Source organism: Clarias gariepinus, chromosome 3 (assembly GCF_024256425.1).
Source record: "Clarias gariepinus isolate MV-2021 ecotype Netherlands chromosome 3, CGAR_prim_01v2, whole genome shotgun sequence".
Lineage (NCBI taxonomy): Eukaryota > Metazoa > Chordata > Actinopteri > Siluriformes > Clariidae > Clarias > Clarias gariepinus.
This window is the reverse complement of record NC_071102.1, coordinates 28,719,514-28,742,698: the sequence shown is the minus strand read 5'-3', so window position 1 is coordinate 28,742,698 and position 23,185 is coordinate 28,719,514. Positions and strand designations below refer to the sequence as shown.

Genomic DNA, 23,185 nt, shown 5'->3' with positions numbered 1-23,185 from the left:
TCGCTACAATCATGTAAATTCTGTTGTAATTTACCTTAGCATCCAACACAACACATGATTTCACTTATAGGCATTTCAATTCAACTCAATTCATGAGACTGTGCTTGTTGATAAAGGCAATCTAATTATAAACTATAATAAGCATAGACAATCAGGACAGTGAGCGAGACAGTAGACAGTCAGTTCAGTTTAAACATGGTTTTAGATTTTCTAAATATGTTTCTCACGTGACTCTAAAATGACTTTAAAAAGTAGTTGAAGAGTCAGGATGAATGTATTGTTTAGCAGCACAGTGAAGTCACCAGCTGGTCATCATGTGGGTGTGACAGGAACTGCCAACACCAGAGCGCTGCCAACCTTTATTCTGTAGTAGTCACACTTTTTTTCCTTCATGCTGTCAATATAAACTTTCTGGGGGTAAAAAGCAGCAGTTTGAGTAGCTTCTCATTTCTTAAACAATAATGTCAAAAGATGTGCGTTATGTCCGTGGCTAATTACTGGTCTGCATTAAGCAACAAAAAACAACCAAGGATAATACTGAAATTACTAAACTTGGGTTATGAACTGTTCAACACATTAATACGGTTTGCGCCAAAATATACACACATTTGCATCTTACACCACCTCAAATCTAATTAAATACAATTGCATCTTACACCACCTGATGCCAACTTGTGTTCTGTGTGTTCAACTGGTAAGATCTGCCAAGAAAAGTGCCCACATTACGCAAACAAATTGTCTTCTTTTACAGTCTTCAGCAACCTTTGTTCCTGGGATCCGTGGCAAATCAACATGCTAACAGTGCGCGAGTTCGTTTCTTTCAGTAGAAATGAACTCACAGATAACAAGATAATATTGTTTGTCATCTCATTTCAGCACTGTATATTTTAATGCATACTTGAGAACCTGGGTAAACCGTCAACTTGTGGGCATTAAAAAAAAAGGATCATGAATGATTGTGATCAGAGATCACTTAAATGCTTGGTGACTTTGCATCGTTAAAAGTGATGGCTATGTTTAATAGTGAAAGTAAGAACATTCCACACGCAGTTCAACAAGAACTTTGTGGATATTAAAAACTTGCTAATGAGAGAATAATTAGATTAATCAGAGACCAATTTTCTAGCAATGGAATGTAGCAATTGAAAAATGCCACGTGCTCTGATGAGTCGAGATTGACCCAATTCCAGAATGATGTGTTGGTCAGGGTAAAACAAGAAACACATGAAGCGATGAACCCATCATGCCAACTGTACAAGCCTCTAAACAGTTTTTTCCCCCCCAGGCAATCTACCTCATGAACAGTTAAACATCATTCTGTCAACTGTCAATAAATATATGTCCAATATTGTGTACAGTACCACAGTGCAATATACTGTATAATACCACAGATTTCAGATATTTATGTAACTGATTTAAAAGTATCTCACACCCTACTCCATTTGATGTCAACCTTTTTTTCTTTTTTTTTGTGTCATGCTGTTTTGCTTGTCATTTGTTTTTTGTTCTGGAAGCTCTGTCACTAAAACAAATACCTTGTACATGCAAGCGTACTTGGCAATACAACTCTTTCTGATTCTCTACAGGCAGGGTTATGAGCATCAACTCATGCGGCAAAAAAAAGAAGCTAGCCAGTGACCTGAACGTACTGAATGACCAGGTTATCACATCTATGGAGTTTTCTCCTGACTACACAGGCATATTCCAGAAATAAAAGTGTACAAAACGTGGTTCTGGGAGCATGAGGAATAGTTTTCACATATAAATTGGCCACCACCACCATTACATCTAGTTGTGGGTGCCAGAGAATAGTGGATTAACAAGAACAAGATTTCGTCCAATTCTGGATGAAAATAAAATGTTCTTGGTGTTCTGCATGAGTTTATGGAAACAATTTCATGGTGAATGCAAACTAATTAAACCTTAAGGTGGTGCAACGAAATACACCATGCTCTTTGGCTGGACAAGTCAACTACAATTGCTAATCTTTCGCCTTTTTTTGGACAGGAGGCTTATTTATAACAAACAAACAAAAACAAACAAATATAAGTTGCTTTTAGGCAATGCATGTGTTAAGCTCTTTTAGAGAAACATTATTTCAGTTTAGCAAAGCCTGTCAGTTATTATTATGATCAAGCAATTTGATTGGACGAGAACCAAGGACGATAACAGCACTGTGATGTTTAACTATATGTATCATTCCGTGTCTCAGGTGTCCTACGTGTGTTAATTACACGCTCAGTCGTAGCATGGCGTAGGTGGGTACAGTCTATCATGCTGAAGAGATAATCAAAATCAAAGCCAATCACAGACACACTTTTAGCAAAAAAACATGACAATGTTATTAGACATCTTAAATAACACTTTGTATACACAATATCTCTGTATTGTTTTATTTACGCCTAAGGCTATTTATGCACAAAGCTAACTTCTACTTCTAACACAAGGCTGAATCCCGAATCCTACATGGTGTGTGAAATAAAGGAATTGTACACCGTAGTCCATTTGCTTTCCACTGAACGCTATTTGGGATTGATCCTTGGAACCGAAAGTTTACAGATTTGATATTCTTAAGCGGAATAAGTGGAAATAGAAAAAAAAGAAACTCACAGAAGATTTACAGGACTATCCAAGACCTCCATGGTTTTTTCTCCTCTCCTTTTGGCTACATAGTCTCGGAAAAACTACTTTCACCCCTGTTAACTGTTTGTTGCTTACTGTGTGCTGATATTTATCACAACATCGCTCATGAGATTGCTTTAATATACAGTACGACACTATAATACATTTTTACAACATTAAACATTGGATGAGCTTTTATTACGGAGGAGGTGTGAGTTCCGTCGTCCAGTCTAATTTGAAACCATAAAAATTGCTCTGCACGTTTCTTGGCAGGAAAAACCTGCTTGGTCTGGAACCAAGAAGCAGAAATTAAATTTAATTAGTCTCACAAGCCAGACTCGCTAGAGAGTCTGATACTTTTCTAATTAAATTACTTGGCCAAGATGCACCGTTCACAAAAATAGGCAATTTGACTGACGTGGCAGATGACCAGTCGTTGAGCTTTTAAAGTAGCCTGTCTGTAAATCTCATTACCCTGTATATTAAATGATTAAATTATCGTATTTACATATACCATAGATTTTCTTTTACCACAGAGTTTTCTTTTCCATAGTGTCGGCTTCTGATGACTATATCTTGCTGCAAAAAGCTCAGAGAGAAATCAGATTTTGAAACTTGTGGCCAGAAAAGTAGAAAAGATACAAAATGCTCTGTGAGTTGGGGGCGTGGCTCATGCAGTGTAAAACGACATCTGAAAACGAGTTGTAAATGATTCATGAACACCGAAAGGAACTATTTTGTGGTATAATAAATATACTGTAAGTTACATTATAATTTTTTTAATTTAACACCCCTATTCCACCTACGTGGAGTCAGCGCGGTTTTGTGCGGTGGCTGAAAGTACGGTTCATTGTGATTGACCGTGAGTTTTTGCTGTTTTGGGATAGTAATTATGTGCGAGAAATGAAACATGTTTTGTCTATTTTCGAAGAAGCTTGCGGACCCTGTGGTTCGGACGGACACTCGCGGTCCTCAACACTGCGTCTCGCCACGAATCAAACCACATAGGTAAGATAGAGGTGTAAGTAGCACTATATCCAAATCACACATGGAAAAACAACAAAATGTGTCTTGCTGGTAATATGTTGTTAATCAGAGGTAAACGTATAAAAATGATGAAATAATTATTGACCCGCTTTAACATGGATAAAAAGAAATCACAATGCACTACTCTTGTGGTCAATTAGTTTAATCTGACAGAAAATTATAGCAGTTTAACTGGAGTGATTTTATTATTTTTTTTAAATGCTTAAATACCTTCTCAAAAGTGCATTTCAAAATTATTGGATTGCATTTAGTACTTTGGGTAACCTCTGTCTGTCAATAGAAGCAAGCAGCCGAGACCACCCTCACTACTTTTCAGATCGTCCACGGTCCTCTGTCTCCTTTTTTTGTGGTAAGAAATCATCATCATTATCATCATCATCATCATCATCATCATCTATTAATAGACTTAGGCATCAAATGCGAAAAAAATACACTTCTTTTTTAACTTCGGCTTTCCCAGGGGTTAACTGTAAATCTAGAAACGTCTGTATCGGCAAACTAGAGTCTCAAAAAGCATTTTGTTGACAAGGTTTTAATAAACAGTTTGACTGTGTGGTTGAGATGTTCTTTTAAATTAAAATTTTTCACTACTGCAATGATCTGCATCTGTGTATCTACACACGGTTACCTCTGCATGGCGGAGCCGGTGAGCTAGGTGGAGTGAAGCCCTCCGTAGTCGACAAGTAGAGGTAGTTGATGTTAAACCCTTGTTTGAAACTGAAAGGTGACATGTAGTCGTCTGTGTGATCCATCCTGGAAATCTGCAAGCGATGACGGCTTACTCTGGACCGGATCAGTGCCCCTGAGCTGCATCTGCTTCATGCGATGAACCGGCTAAGCCGTGATGATTGGGTGCTAACGAGTTAGCGTTATGCTGGCAAGACTGCCAAAATTTCGTAAACAGCCATAGAAGCAACGTCACTGTTCTACTGGAATCTGCTTCATGCCTTTCGTCCTGTTTCTTGGCTACCAAGATAAATGAGAATCTACCCGTCTCTTGGTCATGTGACACCATTGGGATGTAATCTGCAGTGGCCCAGATTGCAGCTCTAATCCATCTCAAACTGCCTCTGCACAACACAGAGGTGTGTGCCGCCATCTGCACGCACCATTAAACACCAAAAATGGGGTCAGCTGAAAGAAATTCCAAAGTACCTCCAAAAGCAAAGTACACTTAAGGGAATAATTAACTCAGAGTTTTGGTTGACCTGAAACATAACTGACTATAAAATAAGAATGTTTTCACATTAGGGCCCCCGGATCGTTTCCAAGCAAACATGACCCATGATGATTAATCTTTCCAGAGAACCGTTTCAGAGTCCTCTGGAAAAGGTGGTCTCAAGAAGAATAATGCATCCTTAGACGTGAAATGAATCAAACAGTGATGTGGAAGCAGTCATAATTGAGAATGGCTGTGGTTTGCTATTTAGAAGCGACATCATCAATACCGTTGGTCTTCAATATGAAACCTTTGATCTACACAGTCTTGGCTGATAAAGTAGAAAGGCACTCGACATTTATCCCACAATATCAATAACACCAGGAATAGGTGCAAATATGCAATCGTGCCCGAGAACGGAGACCAAAGAGCAACGGGGGGAGGGGGAGCAATCAACCCTGAGCAGGATACGAATCAATCGTTCCTAATGCGAAAACGGCCTATAACTGGTAGCTTGCAGTACTAGTCAAAAGTTTGGACATTCTAGAGCACATGTTACAATACTGGTGATTTTAACACCATGAAAACACGTATAGAAATATATAATTAAGTAACAAGAACAACAAAAGTCAGTTGTCTCTCGTTAAGAGCTTCCCAGGAAAGCTGAGCAAGACCACAACCTACCTCTGCTGCAGAGGAGAAGTTCATTTAGCCAATTAACAAACAGCACTTCAGATTAGAGCTGTTATGAAGGTTTACAGAGAATAAGTAGCAGACACGTCTTAAGCATAGTTTTACAATGTAGAAAGAACCAAAAATTTTAAAAAGTACATGGAATTAGAAGGAGGTGTCCGAACTTTTGACTGGTAGTGTATATAAAAATTATTTGATTAAAAAAAGCTATATTAAATAAGGCAGTTAACAGGTCACACACCAAAAAATAAAAATAAAAAAAAATGTTTAAATGGAAGTTTGAAACCTGACAGTGTCACAAGCACCTGCAGTAAAACTATCTGAGAGATGAGACATGTCCTGAGCTCATGCATGTAGAAGGCGGCAGAAGGTACTTCCTCCGGGTGTGTTACGCTACTCTGCGATACAGTATGTCATACAACCACCATCTTGTGCCTGCTATGCTTCATCCTGCACTTTGAACCTAAAGAAATGAGGAACTCATTGAGACCAAATAATTTTTATTCACTGTGACAACGTGACAACCAGACAAAGTTGCTGCTTCCCTGCTAAGTGCACAATAATATGCAAGACTGGTATTGACTCTTTAGTTAAACAACTAATACTGCTTTTTTTTGTTATTATATTAGCCTGCTCACTTTAATTTATTTGCCTTAATACAAACCGTGATTAACTTAAAACCAAGCAGCTCTATAAACTTTCCTTCAGGAACAAACAGTGCTGTGGTTCTCATATGAAATCAGTACTGTGCTTGCTCAAATAATAAATTAGTTTAATTAGTTCATTATGTATGAAAGCTAAACGATCACAAAAAATATATATATATATTCCTATTATTATTACTATGAAGCTTGCGTGTGGATCGGATGGTCCGCTGTGGTGACCCCTTGCCAGGAGCAGCCGAAAGACCAACAACAACCATTACTGCCATTCGCTAAAACATTACAGCACTGTAGCTTATCCCAAACACCCCTACACACCCAGACACTAAAGGCAGTAATAAGCTGCTGCTGCTGCTTCAGCAGAGTCGTTGCTCTCTGTGGGTTTTTATACACCCGGATATTTGCCTTTCAGACAGGTCCTTGATGGCTTGCTGCCAGCTCACGCACACATCGCTCAGCTTTTAGACTGCATAACAAACGATATGTACACATACACACATGGGGGAACGGAGACTGTGACACACCCAGAGCTTCACCCGTCCTTGCAGCACCCTGTTCAGATCTGACTGCAGAAATCCGTTCCCCAGGTATGAAAATGAGCTGCAGCGTTATAACAAGCCCAGACACGTGGCTTATGATTAAAAGAGCGGCGATGAGGAAAACGGGACAGGAATATGTTGAACTTCTTCATTCGGAGTTGGTTCTCCTTTAAAGAAGAAGTACTTATCATTGGAGGAAGTGAAGCACAATCACATTACTGTTCCAAATTAGCCCTTCACTCTAAAGACACAAATAGCCTGGATAATGAAATATACCATAATGTAATGTACGCTTAGCATGGTACCAGGTTTCTTTCATGCATAATAAATGGCCCTTTTTTTTTTAAATACTTGCAACGTGTCCAAACATATACGGATGATATTTTTGTAAAGTGCTTCTTATACCACACAAACGCACGAGTAACATGTCAAAACTATGCTGTCAGATGCCTCAAGAATAACAACAGCACAACCAGGTGTACTGGGAAGTTGAAAATGCAAATAAAACAACGACACAGCAAAGAACAAAATACAGTTGACCCCTGAAATTCACGGGGGTTACATTCCCTGAGCACAGTTAAAAACTTTAGATGTGGTTAAAAAATGCCTATAAATGCACATTTTTATAGTTTTAACACCAAATATGCTCCCAAACACTTTAATTTCATTTCAAACTCAGCTTAATACATTAACCTTAAAAAAGAAAAACAGGATGTAAAGGTAAACCTGTGTACTATACAGTACTGTCCCGTGGTGCTAGAATGTAAAATACCCATGTTACCCCTATGTGTACTATAATTTATGTGAGCGTGTTTTCTTTGGTATAAGTAGGTTACATTTAGTAATAGTTCACCATCCCAAGCCACATTTTCCTCTACAGTTGAGTTTCCTCTACAGTACCAAAAAAAATTATACAGTATTATATTTTATATGAAAGTTTAGCTGAAGTGAGGTTAATATTTGTTACAAAAATTTGTAAATTATATTGTTCATAATAGTTAAGCGTTAAAACACATGAACAATAGACTGGCACAAATAAGCCTTAAAAAAATTGTAGACATCTATGGATTTGACGAACATTATTTGTTACATTCTAAGGTCAACTGTAATAATTCATCTGTGTGAACTGAAAAGGTGGTGAGGTGGAGCTTAAAAATACACTCCTATAAAAACACAATCTCTATTCACACTAAACACTTTGTTTATATTTCTAAACTGATGTGTTTCACCTGTAACTCAGATATTTAAAAAAAAAAAAAAAAAACACCTCCTCTACATCATCAGATAAAACAAACAAAATCTTAGTCTGCATTCTGGACGAGGCTGGTCACATTTCAATCTACTAAACTAGACGCTACTAAATCTTATCAAAGATTAAATAAATCTCAGCAGATTCAGTGTCATTGTGTAATTCAATTGTAATAAAACAAAGTGAAATGTTTAAAGCAAGAAATTACAGACCAAAGGAAATCATCAGCCATGATAAACAGAGTCAGAGTACAATCACAACACAGAAATAAACAGTGATGGGTGTGGGCAGGATAGAGCTTTTTTTTTTACGTCTCCTGCCAAGGCATAGAAGAAGTAAAACCACAATAAAAAACAAAAAAACACAACACAATTTTAAGAGACCACCTTTTTTTTCAGCAGGAGCGGAGGTCAAAGTTTAGAGTACAAAAACATCAGTATACATGATCCCTTACTGAAAAAACAACAGACATCTGTGGAACACCCTTCACTTCTCAGATTCGTATGCCCCATGTAAATCAACTTAGGAACAAAGACGACCGACCCTCGAACGTCCTAATAAAACACGCCATCCAATCAATTAGGACATTATTCTCAACATGCCTTATCACATGATTTTCCCAAAATGAGAATCATGGGACGTGATTCTTTCCATGACCAAGACCACTTGTGCTATCTGAAGTTTCTAGCTGGAGGCTTGGAGGTCGTCTTGCGACGAGACTTTACAAGGTGGCCGAAGGTTTAGCATAACAAACATTCCTATTACGGGCTGAACAAACTATAACGAAGTGCAAGAATCTAAAACATGATCATCGTGAAATAAATGTTTGTACAAACTCGACTTTAAGCACGTGTCCTTTCAGGCTGTGTATAAGATTCAAATATTTAATACAAGTCCTCAGGCAGTGTCCCAAAACGGGGAGTGTAAATCATACTCAAAGCTGAGGAGTCAAAACAACAGATTAAAACTGAGTACAAGTAAGGAAACTGGTCTCTGTGCAGTGCCACACACACACACACACACACACACACACACACACACACGGGTTGTACAAAAAGTAATGCAAAAGTGGGCATAACTTTTTAATTAATGGACATGGCCAAATTATGCCAAATTAACAATTTTGTTAGAGTAACTCTTTTTCTATACAAAGGTACTACTCACTCAACACAGTGTCCATCACAGAAATTGATGCATTTGCACCATCACTAAATCCAACTCTTGAATTCTCTTTGAAAATCCCCTTTGTTGCAGTTAATGGACTCTTAGATGTTGGTTTTCTCTTTGTCGTTCCCTTATTCTGTAGTGCATTCAGAGAGCACCAACTATGACTAAAATTTACAATATAATTTACAATTTTACTGCCAAGTTAAAGATTTACACTTTCACAATTTGTATAACAGGTAGAAGATCTTGTAGGAATGTCTGGCACTTTATTTTACAACAATTTAATTAGCTGTTATATTTCACTGCAAAGAAATTGTGACCCTGATTTGAGATCTCTCTCTCTCTCTGTCTGATACACAAACATGTGCAAGCGCGTGCACACACAACAAACTTCAAACCTCAAGATGGATGAGCTACTACAGCAGAAGACAACATTTGGTTTTACTACTGTCAAAGATGCGTTTCTGCTCACCATGGCTGAACTGTAAGGGGTTACTGTACTCTCCCGGGCAGGCTGAACCAATCTGGCCATTTCATCTGAGCTCTCTTATCATCAAGGTGTTTCCACCCACAGTTGTTCAATGTTTTTGTTTTTCACACCATTCTGCATAAGCTCTAGAGACAGTTTGAGAAAATCCCAGGAGTTTCTGAAATACTCAAAGCAGCTCATCTGGTACGAGCGTTGCTACCGTGACAGAGATCAGATTATTTTTTCATCATTCTGATGTTTGAGATGAGCATTCCCAAAGCTCTTGACCTATATCTGCATGATTTTCTTTTGCATTATGCTGCTGCCTTTGAAAAAAAAAAAAAAGAAAAAAAAAAATCAAGACATTTTTAAATCCAAAGCTTTATTTTTAATTTTTTGTTCTCAGTCCCATCCAGCATGATTTTCTCAGACAAATATTAAAAAATATTTACAGCTCAAGCAGAGAGCAGAAACTTTAGAGTGGAATTTTCCACCTGCTGGAGATCAAATGGACTCGCTCGTAACTAAAGGCAACTATGATAAGGAGCCATGGGGTTGGTTCTCAACACAGCAACACGCAGTAACACTAAGCAGCGCTGATAAAACACAATGGCTGTGTTTACATTTCTGCTCGGGTTACAGTGAGGCTTTCAGTCAGTACAGTACTCTGTTTTAGAAGGAACTACGCCTCGAGTGTGATTGCTTCAAGGTGCACGGATTACTTAGATTGCCATGATTGCTACACGGAAAAAAAACGGTGGATTATGAAAACACCTGGAGCACACGGCTGTTTGCATCAAGCTAAAACATGTAGACGCATACCAGGTTCATGAAAAAAAATAAAAAATAAATAAATAAATGAAACATAAATGTGCAGAATGAGCAGGTGAGGAAACCAGTGTAAATGATACAAAAAATAAAATAAATAAAGAGCATGGATAGCTTCCACATCTGATGGGGAGTGTACCATGGCTCTGTCTTCAATAGGATCGAGTTTTCAAGAGGATCAACCCACAGAAAATTACAAACATATTCACTGATCAGCTACGGCTCTGGCCCCTCAGGGCGTGGCTTCACAGGGTCTCTAGAGGTGTGCTGTGTTATCTGGCACCATACTGCTGGATCAGACTTGTTTGGCACAGCCAATGGGTGACTTGGTTGAAGGCTTTGTGCTGCATTGGCTTTTCTGTGGGATCAGACTGGCCAGTCATGGATGAGCCTTGGGTGGGTGCACATGATCCTGTCACCAGTTTGTGGACCATAGTTGATGATGGGGTGATGATGTTATGGTTTAGATTATGTACAAACTTCAACAATACATCCTTCAGTGTGTTTGAATCAAACACTTTTCTTGTTTGTTGAGACACAGCGATTAAACAAAAAGAACAAAGCATGAACAAAATGTCTTTCTTCGTCAGCCAAATACACTCCCTGTTCGGCCATTGGAGAGCAAATTTGAATTTATTTCATAAAACCACTCCAGCACGGTAAATTTCACATACACCACTTTAAATATTAAGTAACCACAGTAAAAATATTTAGTTTAGCTTTTATAATTAATATCTATTGGCACAGGTGTTTGTTTACATTGAGTAAGTAGCTTATTAGGAGCTTATTTTAAAGCTGATTATTAAATCTGGCACATAACTGTTCATAACATCGCTTTAACTCAACAAATTTGATTTTACTCATGGTGCAGCTTAAACTTCAAGCAGAGTACTGCAAAAGTTTCATAAAAAAAAAACTGTCATTTTTGCGTGATGGTGTGACATAATCTGACACATAACATGACTTCTACTCAATGTTTTGATTTGAGCACTCGGAGTGTGGGTATTTTACATGCCCTCATCTCGGACTGCTGCGGATGCGTATTATCTTACAGGGTTTCGGAATATATGAGACAAAGTGGTTTTAAACTTCCTGAAACAAGAATAAACATACATTGATCTGTCCATACATCTCTGTAGGCTAAGTTTCTTATAGTCCTTTTAACCTTTTTTATTTATTTATTTTTTATGGACTACATTGTGGTGGCTTTAACATATGAAACGTAAAGATATCATTGAAAGATTATGCGAGTTTTGACCAATGCGCAGACAAAATTTCTTTTATTTCTGTAGAAGGTGGGAGAAACATTTGAGTTATGTTTTGAGATTCTTTTGTATGGAAATCTTTGTATCGCCACACTGACTCCCGTCTAAATCGTTTTTTGATTTTTATACGTTTGTGTCCGGGGTTATAAAATGTTGCAGTTCCTTTACATTCCTACAGGTGGTGCGCTCTAAATTATTAACACCTTCGCAGATAGCACAGCATCCTGAGTGGTACAAGCAATTTTTTTTTCTAAATTCCCTTAGAATTTTAACAAACTGTAAAATAAAATTTAATATCAATTCAGGATATTTATAAAATCACCACATTAACAGAATCCCAATATAAATCGAATTCTCACTAAAGTATCACGATAATATCTTTTTTTGATTGGTCCCTGGTGATATAAAAATATTTAATAATAATAATAATAATAATAATAATAATAATAAATATAAAATATATAATGAATATATACTTTTTTATATGAGGTCTTCTGTGAGGAGACATTTATTTATATTTTTTATGACAGAGTCTCCAGAGTGCATTGTCACAACAACAGAACCGAAACTGTAACTATGGTTTCAATAAAAAAAATTACTGCATGACCACTTGACTTCACAAGCTGCGTATTTTTTACTTTTTTTTCAAGGGGGAGGTTTAAAAAAAAAAAAAAAAAAAAAAAAAGGTGAGGGAACGCCTTTTCTTAGCTGCTAAATGATAAAAACTTTGGACTGCTTTTCGGACTACCAACCAATAACATAAATTATCCAGAGAGACAGATAAAACGCACATAGTGTCATTCTTTTGTATTAAAAACATTCATGTTGGCAAACTGGTGTAGTACAGAAAAAAAAATAATATTTTGAAATGGACTGTTGTAGGAAAATAATGAAATGGGCCAGGGGTAGCTCAGTGGTTAAGGAATTGGACTACTTGATTCGGAAGATCCCAGGTTCAAACCCCACAACCACCAAGTTGCCACTGTTGGGCCCTTGAGCAAGGCCCTTAACCCGCAACTGCTCAGATGTGTAATGAGATAAAAATGTAAGTCGCTCTGGATAAGAGCATCTGCCAAAATGCCTAAATGTAAATGAATTACTGTGTGGATTTGGAGCACCACACAGTAATTATCGATAATTATCATATATATTTGGCATTATCCTCCCAAGCACTCGTCCAGTATGATCAGACCACTGCGTTAATCCAATCCACCTAATTGAACTCTAATTCCAAAATGCGCAAGTTACCTGCAATGTTACAAGGGGGTAATATGGTGGTATCTGCTCTATTGGGCAGCATGTGGTATTTTTGGCCCATGTGTGACGACTTCAAACACACAGCAGTTCTTCGGAGCAGACGCCTTGATAAGGTGTGAATGCTGCTGATAGAAAGCACACATTCTACAACAGTAAACAAGAAGAAAAAAAACTCCACCTTGATCCTGCAACCTGCTGTTTAAATAAGACGAGGCTCCCTGTGCAGCGGCTGCAGCGACACGGCTCACGAATATGAGAACATGAGGAGCGGGCAGATGGCTTCACTACAGGACAGATGAGGGCAGGAAGAAGAAGATTTTGCTGGAAAGGCTCAGCAAACCTCAGTCACTGACGAGACAAAAATACTTTATATATTTTAATTTTTTTGTCGTACTGTACTGGATGTAGGACAAACAAGAAATCCTAAAAAAAAAAATATAAAAGGTTAGCTGTGTGACTTAGTAAACAAGCTGACTCATTTATTCAAACTGCTACTGATAATCAATTTGCTGTTTTTGTCAAACTAGCAATAACAAACATGAGGCTCTGCCTTAGTCTAACTGAACAATTTTATTTTCTTGGGAAGGGGTGAGGGAATTTCATTAGCAGGTGAAAAAAAAAAGTAATTTTATTTACAAGGGCAAGTCAAAAATTATTTGCACCCAGGTTATATTTAAACTTCTGTTGGCTGCACTGTCTTATCATCGCTTACCACTCAAGGCTACCATCTCCCCAGTCACTGTTGTGCAGGTGTGAAGGTGTGAACGTGTTACATCAGCTAATTTGTAACTGCGATGTGAGCAAATATGGACGCCGCACTTGCGATTTACACAAAAGAACAGCAAGGTGTTGTGACTAGTTTTTTTTTTTTTTGTGGGGGGGATCTGTAGCCTGTTATATATCAGAGCATCAAATAAATGTTTTGTCATTAAGAAGTATGTAGAGAAGTTCAAAGAGGGTTGCACAAGTGCTAGCCATCAAGTAGAAGCCGGACGCCTGTCCACAACATTAAGCGTCAAACAGACGAGTGATATGTAGTAGAACATGTGTTAAAAAAAAAAAGTGCAAATCGGCCAAGACCTACAAGGATGAAGAAGTGAAGACAGCAGTGTAGTCGTGGCTCACATATCAGCCTAAAACATCTTCAGTGAGGGAATACAAAAGGTTGTTGACAGAGGGAAAAAGTGTATTGAAAAGCAAGGCGACTCTGTCTAAAAATTATGCATCTTTTATAAAAATTAATTAAAATAAAATATATAGTCAAAGTGCAGATAATTTTTAATTCAACCTTGTAACACTATCCACTTATCCATACTTAATCAATTTTAACAAATCTTACCCATATAAGCTACTGCTCAGTTGCATACAAAAACTTGTACAACATTTGAGTAGTACGATTGGATGAGAGGTATTCCACGGGTGATAATATAGAGCATAACAGCACTTAGATGTTTAACTAATATATATATATATATATATACATATATACACACACACACACACACACACACACATACACACACCGCGCTCAAAATTATACAAATTGGATGTACGTGTCAAACATTAAATGTTTAGTTTTTAAATTAAACTTATGGATGGTATTGCTCTTTGGATCACTGAAATGAATCTCAGGCACCTGTGATAATTAGTTTATCAGATGAGCCCAATTAAAGGAAAAGTACTGAAAAAGGTTGTTCCACATTATTAAGCGGGCCACAGGTTTCAAGCAATATGGGAAAGAAAGAGGATCTCTCTGCTGCCGAAAAACGTCAAATAGTGCAATGCCTTGACGAGGTATGAAAACATTATATATTTCACGAAAACTTAAGTATGATCATCATACTGTGAAGACATTTGTGGCCGATTTAGAGCACAGATCAGTTCGGATCAGAAGAGCAGCTGCTAGAATGCTATTACAAAGCAGCAAACAGTCATTTGAAGATGCTGTGCCTCTGGAGTCCCGCGAACCTCAAGGTGTAGGATCCTTCAGAGGCTTGCAGTTGTGCATAAACCTACTATTCGGCCACCCCTAACCCAATGCTTAGAATCAGAAACAGTTGCAGTGGGCCCAGACATACAAAAAGCCTAATTTTTAAACAGTCTTGTTTACTGATGAGTATTCTGCAACCCTGGATAGTCCAAATGGATGGAGTAGTGGATGGTTGGTGGATGGCCACTATGTCCCAACAAGGCTGTGACGTCAACAAGGAGGTGGCGAAGTCATGTTTTGGGCCGAAATCATGGAAAGAGAAATGGTAGGCCCCTTTAGGGTCCCTGAATGTGTAATTATATACTTTGCTGAGGTAATTGAGTTTTTGACTGACCACTTTTTACTATGGTACAAAAAAAAAAAAAAAAAAAAAAAAAAAGTGCCTTCCGTAGCAAAATCATCTTCACGCCTGAACCCATGGTGTGACCACCATCCTTCCGTGACCTCAGCTCCATTGAGAACCCTTGAAGCATCTTCAAGCAAAAGATCTATGAGGGTGGTAGGCAGTTTGCATAAAAACAGCAGCTCTGGGAGGCTATTTTGACATCCTGCAAAGAAATTCAAGTAGAAACTGTCCAAAAACTCACAAGTTCAATGGGTGCAAGAATTGGGAAGGTGATATCACAGAAGGGGTCCTATGTTAAAGGGGTCATACAGGCCTACATGCACTTTTTTAAGCTGTTTGGACTGAACTGTGTGTTAGGAGAGTGCGCAACCACTCTACGATGATAAAGAGCCGCCCAGTGGTTTTCTTTTCATTTATTACAATAACATGCCCCTTCTGAACTCAGGCCAATCGCAAATGCCTGTCGATGTGACGCCACACCACAAGAGGCCGCTCCTAAACTAGTTGATTGACACTGGTGTTTTAGCAAAGACCCGCCCCGAGTGAGAAGAAGCTGTCGGCCATTGTTTTTCGCCGCTGGAGCAAAATGGCGCCTAAGCGAGTGTTGTGTACAGTTGTTGGGTGTAATAGCGAACACAGCAGTCGTCATTCATTACCTAGGGTTAGTGACCTAGGGTACCTACCTAGGGTTAGGTATATGAGCCACTGAAGACGCAGTGGCTGAATTTAGTTTTTAAAGCTAACGTCCCCGCCGATTTACCTAAATGTGTTCATGTTTGCGATAATCATTTTTCACCAGACTGCTTTATAAACACGGGTCAATATGAAGCAGGTTTTACTAGGAAGCTGCTCCTAAAAATAGATCTGTACTAACACTTTGTGTTCCTGCTTCATCTTTACCAGGCTCGGTGAGTGTAATTCCTTTTACTATGACTCTTTGCAGATCGTCTTTTCTAATAATCACGATGAATGCGGAGTGTAAGTTAACTTATACTCTCATAGAACATGGTTATGGCTTCTTCTCTATGTACATCCGTCTCTATATAATCCCTAATCGCCCGTTTATAATAAACAATGCATTAAGGTGATTGTCTAGTTGCAAACTGTGTGGGTAGTCGGAAAACTATATTATGCTTACCTTTGTTACGTTAGATGGTTTATAACAATGTCTGTCGAAGATTAAGAAGTCATGTAAACACATCAGTAAACACATCGCGTCCGTATCTCTCTCAGTAAGTTTCTCCGCTTTATGTTGTTGTTGCTTGCGGCAGCGCAACAGCCCGTTAGTTCATGCCCATGCAGTGATGAGAAAGACAAATCGAGTCGATGCATGTCCATTCTTTTAATTTCTGCGTTGTCAGGCGATATTACAAACTTCCGCGTAGGTTCCGTACTTAAATCAAACCAAAAACGACCGAAGAAAACAGGCTCAGGCTCCATATTCTAGCGTTTTTCAGTTTGGACTGCATTACCCACAAAGCACTGCGTTGTGGGCAATGCTTTGTGGGTAATGCAGTCCAAAACATTGCCCGCACTGGACTACACTTCCGTGGCTATACCCCACGTGTGTTGTGAAGACACGCCCCACAGAACTGGGGGGGGGGCGGGCTCAGCAGAGGTCATGAGCATTTAAATTAGCATGTACTGAAACAGGTTGCTGAGAACAGAGCTAGTTTTTACCAGACAGAAGTAGTGTTTTTTTTTTTTTACACAATCCTTTTGAATTTTTAATTAACGTATAATACAAACTTTTCATTAGGACCCTAAAGATCATATTAACATTTAATGAAAAATGGGATGTGTAGGACCATTAAGATGTAACATGCCCTGTTAGGATGTTTTTGATGAAAGGATGAAATAGCTTTTAATTTTAGTAAATATGACCTCCTAATGCTGCAAATTCAACAATTTTATTGAACAAACCTCCTAATAATAACAATATTTATTAAATATTGTTATTATTAGGAGGTTTGTTCTATAAAATTCGAATTATACCCTAATTGTTGATGACCTGAAAATTATACTGACTGTCATTAGCATTGACTAATTATGAAAATCAGAGAAAGATATAATTTGCATAATAATTTGGAAGGCGGTGGACGTATCACTCTGCGTCACATGCGTTCTAACAATCGTTAATTACGCTAACTGTCGGTCACTAGCTGAAAGTAGCTTGGTACGGTACAAGAAAGCTGACGGGTAAAGAAAAAAAAAAAAACATTTATAACCAGTCACAGAAGCACTTTCAGCAAGAAAACACATCTGACATTATGTCTTCTTAAACACTTTTTCTTCTTAGTAACTTCTAAGTCATTCCAAATTGCCTCTAAACCACACCTTACTACAATACTAATTAGCTGAATCCCAAATCCTGTTCAAACTCCTGAACGAGGGTACTACTACAAGTGGTGTGTGAAACAAGGGATTCTAACTTACAACCTACACAGGGCACTAGCTTTCCATTCACCGCTATTTAGGATTCAACCACAGCACCATAGAAGTTGGCTGATATTCTAAAGCGAAATACGTGGAAACAAAGTAAATCTTGTAGGGTTCTCAGGACCGTCCATCACCTCCATGGTTTAATCTTCTCATTCTTTCTTTGGTTAATGGTTCAGTAAGAATAAAAAATAAATTAAAAAAAAACAATAAAAATAAAAACTGTCGTCTGCCAGCTCAAGGAGTTCTGACGGGTGCGGAAGGGTGTGTGTTGGAAGAATAACTGGTTAAACAAATGAACAAATTATAATCTCTTGATAATGAACAGTGTTTGTGTAGCTGTTGTATACAGTTCACATGACAGCTGATCAGCACGGGTATCCAGAATAACATCATGACCGAGTGTGATATTGCTCAACTAGATGTGCCCGCGACTTCGTTCACATAAGCATGTTTTGGGAAAAAAAAGTACAATGCCATCTGTTGAATTTTGAGATGAACTAATGATTTTTTTTTTCCCAAGGTAGATTTTATTTTTTCAAGGTAGATTATTTTTATGATAGAAGGGCGTTTTCCCATTTAAATTTTAAAGGAGTACATCTTCTTTCCTGTCGGCCGACTATAATGAAACAAAGCCTGTATGTTACCTCAAACTCAGCCAAATACACCTGTGGAAACCCTATATAAATTAATTTAGTAGTTTTCATGTGATGCATGCACAAACAGACAGACAAAATTTCCAAAAACGATTTTGATGTGTTCTATTACTCATCGTACATCTCCCCAAATTATTATTTCACAAAAATTTTCAAATGTACTGACATGCCAACTTTACAGTGTTATTATATGTATAGAAGATGATTAATCAATACCTCTGACCAATCAGAAGTAGGGAATTAATCAGCTGTGTCAAGCTTGATTCTTTACTTTGCACTGGAACTAAAAGTGAATAAAGCAAACACATAATGAGTGTTTTTATGAGCACTTCTGGTAGAATAGCCACGTTTTCTTCATTAAACTGTCAGTTATTTATTGGATCCAGCATGTTAATTTATTTCATGCTTTTAGTGTGTTTTATTCATCTGACAACTATGTAGAGTAACCTTGGGTTTGTGAAAGGCACTATATTATTTTACTTGTTGTTGTTCACACCAGACATGTTCTGGCTAGCAACCTTGGGCTAAAATATTACTCTACTTTTAAGTGATTCAGCATCAGTCACCCATACAGTGTCGAACAGTTTCACTGCAACTTAACACGGAGAGTGATAGTCAAAATCACAGTGTGTAAAAAAACGAAATGCCACAATAAGCAACATTTAACTTGATGAAGAAAAAAAAAAAAACTGATACAAACAACATAATGCCTCATTTAAAATTACCAATCATCAGGGCTGTTACTGCGTTGTGGTGGCTTAAATAGTTAAAGTTACATGTTACTGACCAGAAGGTTTCAAGATTCAAAGATACAGGTTCAAGCCCCAGCACTGCCAAGCTGCCAATGTTGAGCCCTTAAGCAAAACACTTAACCCTATCTGCTCTAGGGCGCTGTATCCCACTGACTCTGCACTCTGACCTCAACTTCCTAACTAAAAATAAAAATAATTATTTTACTGTACTGTAAAGTACATTTGACAAATAACTGAATCTTAATCTAAATATGCACATTTCTCCGTAACTGGCAGGGGAAAGCACCTTACATCAGAACATGTGTTGATGATCTCATTAAACCAGTGTCGCATAGACCATGGTATGCGATATGATTCTGTAACAGCGAAAACCTAAGGGGTGCAGACTCCAGCCATTCCTCTTTGCATCTGGAATGGCTGGAGTAGCTGGGCAATAAGTGCTTCTTGAAACAATCTAATCCTAAATACAGTAAACATAACTCCAAACTGCTCACTTTAAACTAGTCATGATACATGATGCTCATCATGATATTCCAATCAGTTACTGCAGCCATGTTATGAGAAATTAAGCTCTGATAGAGGGAAAAGCAGGGAAAGTGAAATGACTGGTACAAAAACCCTAACACTGTCCGCTACAGTGTGTAACACTTAGGCATGGGAATCATCAGGGACCGCTTGATATTTATTATGATAGCAGAAAATTTTTTTGCAGTCACACTTTTTGTTAGGTGGCTGAAAGTTGCAATATGACAGTTATCTTTAAGTTAATATGGAGTCTTTAGCAGTTTGTTATTGGAAATGTAGGCAAAATTACAGTTCGACTATGGAGCGACTGCAGTCACAAGTCTTTAGAAAACAGCTGTCTGCATCGGTTGAGGCCAGGACCGTCTTCATGGTGAAGTGGAACAGTCTCCAGTTACCAAACGCATCCCACGCAGACCACATGGGGCCTTCATGTGACAACATTTTGAACCAGAATTGGGGTACTAGGACGAGTCAGACAAATCCAGAGGACAGAGGGGATCTGGATCACCGGTAGCTCAGGAGCAGCATGTAGAGCTCAACAATTCCAGTACCTAGCGCAGAACCTTCCAAGTGGCGCAGCACAAACGCATTTATATGGATTTACATTATTAAAAAATTGCACGTTAAAAGGCTCTGATCTGCCTTTTTCCCCCCAAACTCCCAAATATTCAACAAAGTGTTCTTAAAAACCATGAGCGCTAATTAGTTGAAAATCGCACTTACTGGTAAGTTCAGTTTTGGGACCTTGGAGGCATTTAAGGCGATATCCTACAGGTGATACACTCTAAAATTATTTAGACATTTTCATCCCCTGTGGTACAGTAGGAGTGAATTATTTGCCAAGTTGGTTTAGAATTAATAATTGTGGCGAATGACAGAGATACATGCTGCTCCGGAGAAAATTAGCTTTTTTTAGTTGATTTAAGTGTAAGTGTTAAACTCTTGTATCTGAAGTTAATTTGTAATGTTTAAATGCTGCACTTGGTTTATAAGTGACAAAACATACACACATATATATATATATATATATATATATATATACATACACACACACACACTGTATATATATATATATATATATATATATATATATATATATATATATATGTATATGTGTGTATTACACACATACACACACACTATAAACTTTTGTGTGAAAGTGCATTTAGGTTGCCTCTCTTAAAATAATTAAAACCTGAGGCCCCAATCAAACGTACAATTTACCATATTTATCAAACAGTGGTGATGAGAGAATAGTGGTGAAAGACCAACTCTTCCATTCTTACAGTGTTGTTATTAAAACAGTTGAGTGTTATGCAGAAGTTGGCAGCTTTAATCTTCCTGATGAAAGAGTTTTGAAACTTCCTTCCTTGGTACAAGCAGTTAATCCTGCAGTTCCTCCTGTCAACGAACACACTGATAATCACACTGACAAGCTTTATCATCTTTATCATTATTCATTTTTGACATCTTCACCTGGAGCCTCGGAGATGTTTGATTAGCTCGATGTGTCCAACCCTATGCTAGCTAAACGCAGCTAACTTCTGACAGAAAACACAACAGACAATAGCTTTTTTCCAGTTTGTAAGCAAGTTTGCACATGTACAGATGCTCAAATTCACTTTTAGGACTCACCTTGTTCGTATCCCTCCATGCCTGTGTGAACTCCCGCTGTAATACTTATATTTTCTCGTTCAGACTGATTTCTTTCCTCAGCTGCACTTTAGAGCAGTTTGGAGCTGTGACACGCTAAAGCTGAGGCGCGCGCAAGAGAGAGGTGGGGTCGCGTGTGACGTCATCACGCACGGCACACGCGCACAAAAAAAAAAACATTATCAAATGATAATAAATACTATCAATGTAGTTATATTTAAAATTTTTGTTCTTTGAGTGTTTATAAATATTGTATGATCTTGTTCATTAAAAAAGTTAATGAATTGTCTATTTAAACTGCACTAAACACAAGGAAGGATATATTTTTTTAAACGTTAAAAAATTAATACTTATGAAAGTGAAACATTCCATGTTCTTTTTTATTATGATGAAAATGCACATTACATCTTGACCTTAACTTTCTGCGGTTATAAGTTATTCATAATTAGTTTAAAAACAATACATGTACCTAATACTATGTAGTTTTTGAGACACCCTGAATTTTTTACTTAAAAAAACTTAAATGTAGCGCTTAAAATGTAACATAAATGAGGGCTTTGTGTCTTTTTAATAAGTTAATTCACCATGATTACAATTACACCAGTGATCAAACATAATCCATAAATAAAAAATATTTAAAAATTTGTCATCTGAACCAAGGGTTCATTCAGAACCATGCTACTTATCCTTCACCCCACATAAATGCAAATCCTTCAACAGCTCCAAATCCTTAACCTTTTGTTCGATCTGTAGCCTACCACAGGTGAACTGTAGGGTGTGGCTCGGAAATAGCATAACAATTTTTACCAGCACTAATCAATAGGGGCAAAACACGGTTTCCTTAATATAATTTTTTTCTGCATATTTGTTTTAAGGGAGAAAAAGAGCACAGACTCATGTACCTTACAGGTATATGCAGTTGTCAATAAAGGTTGAAATTCAAGTACAATTTTCAGTAGAACATTTTTAAATACTGTTTTTGTATTTATGCTTCATAATATATTTGTACCACCATCTGTTTCAAAATAAATATATGCACAGTTAGCCAATATTATCAGTAACCACTGATTACCAGAGTAATCAGTCAGGAGAAAGAAAGCTAACACAACTTCTTTAGCCATTCTTTACGTGAGACAAATCCGATGTTGATGTGATATTTATCTTATTGTACACATGTTGTTTTTGTGAATTTGACCCATTTTTACATATAAACTTTTATATAGTAATATAAAAATTTCACATGGTTTATTTTTTTCTGAATACATTAAATAAATATTGATATATGATTTATTAATAAAAAATATCAATAAAATCAATTATAAAAAAAATACTATATATTATATGCAAGCACTGCAAACTTTTTTTCCCCCACTTTAATCCACCATGGTTTGCTGGTAACAGCCTATATGGTTACTGGGTATCAGATTGATCAGACCTGTCTTTAGATTTTGCAAGACTTTGTTTTTCATATGATTCATTTTTTTCACATGAATATTACTCAGTTACCATGTGTGTCATTTCTTGTAAGAGAAGTAGCGGTAATAAAGTTGTAACAACAGTATTCTTATTTCATCTGCGTGCAGAGAATGGTGTGGATCTCAGACAAGTCTCTGGAAAAGGAGCACAGCTGGGTAATTTCTCTTCTTTACACAGCCTCAAATTCCCCAATCAGGCGACAGAGAAGAGGAAAATCCTCCAGAGACTACGGCCCTCATTAGTAACATGACAGCAGGAGGGACCGACCTGCTGGTGCACAGAGAAGCGAAAGAAAGAAAGGACGCCACCCACTGGGCCACCAGATCCTCCAGCTAACCATGGCAAAATAAATAAATAAATAAATAAATAAATACACACACCTGACATAGCA

The 23,185-nt window shown here is 37.6% G+C and overlaps 1 protein-coding gene across 2 annotated transcripts in view; it reads right to left on the bottom strand.

The window, feature by feature from the left end:
* tpd52 (tumor protein D52) overlaps positions 1-21,437 on the bottom strand; it is a 32,600-nt gene extending 11,163 nt beyond the window's left edge. For both annotated transcript variants that reach the window (XM_053492526.1, XM_053492527.1), the window contains exon 1: positions 21,301-21,437. In XM_053492526.1, the coding sequence (XP_053348501.1) occupies positions 21,301-21,319 (19 nt within the window). In that variant the 5' untranslated portion in view covers positions 21,320-21,437. The remainder of the gene's footprint in view (positions 1-21,300) is intronic.
* Between the last annotated feature and the right edge of the window lie 1,748 nt (positions 21,438-23,185).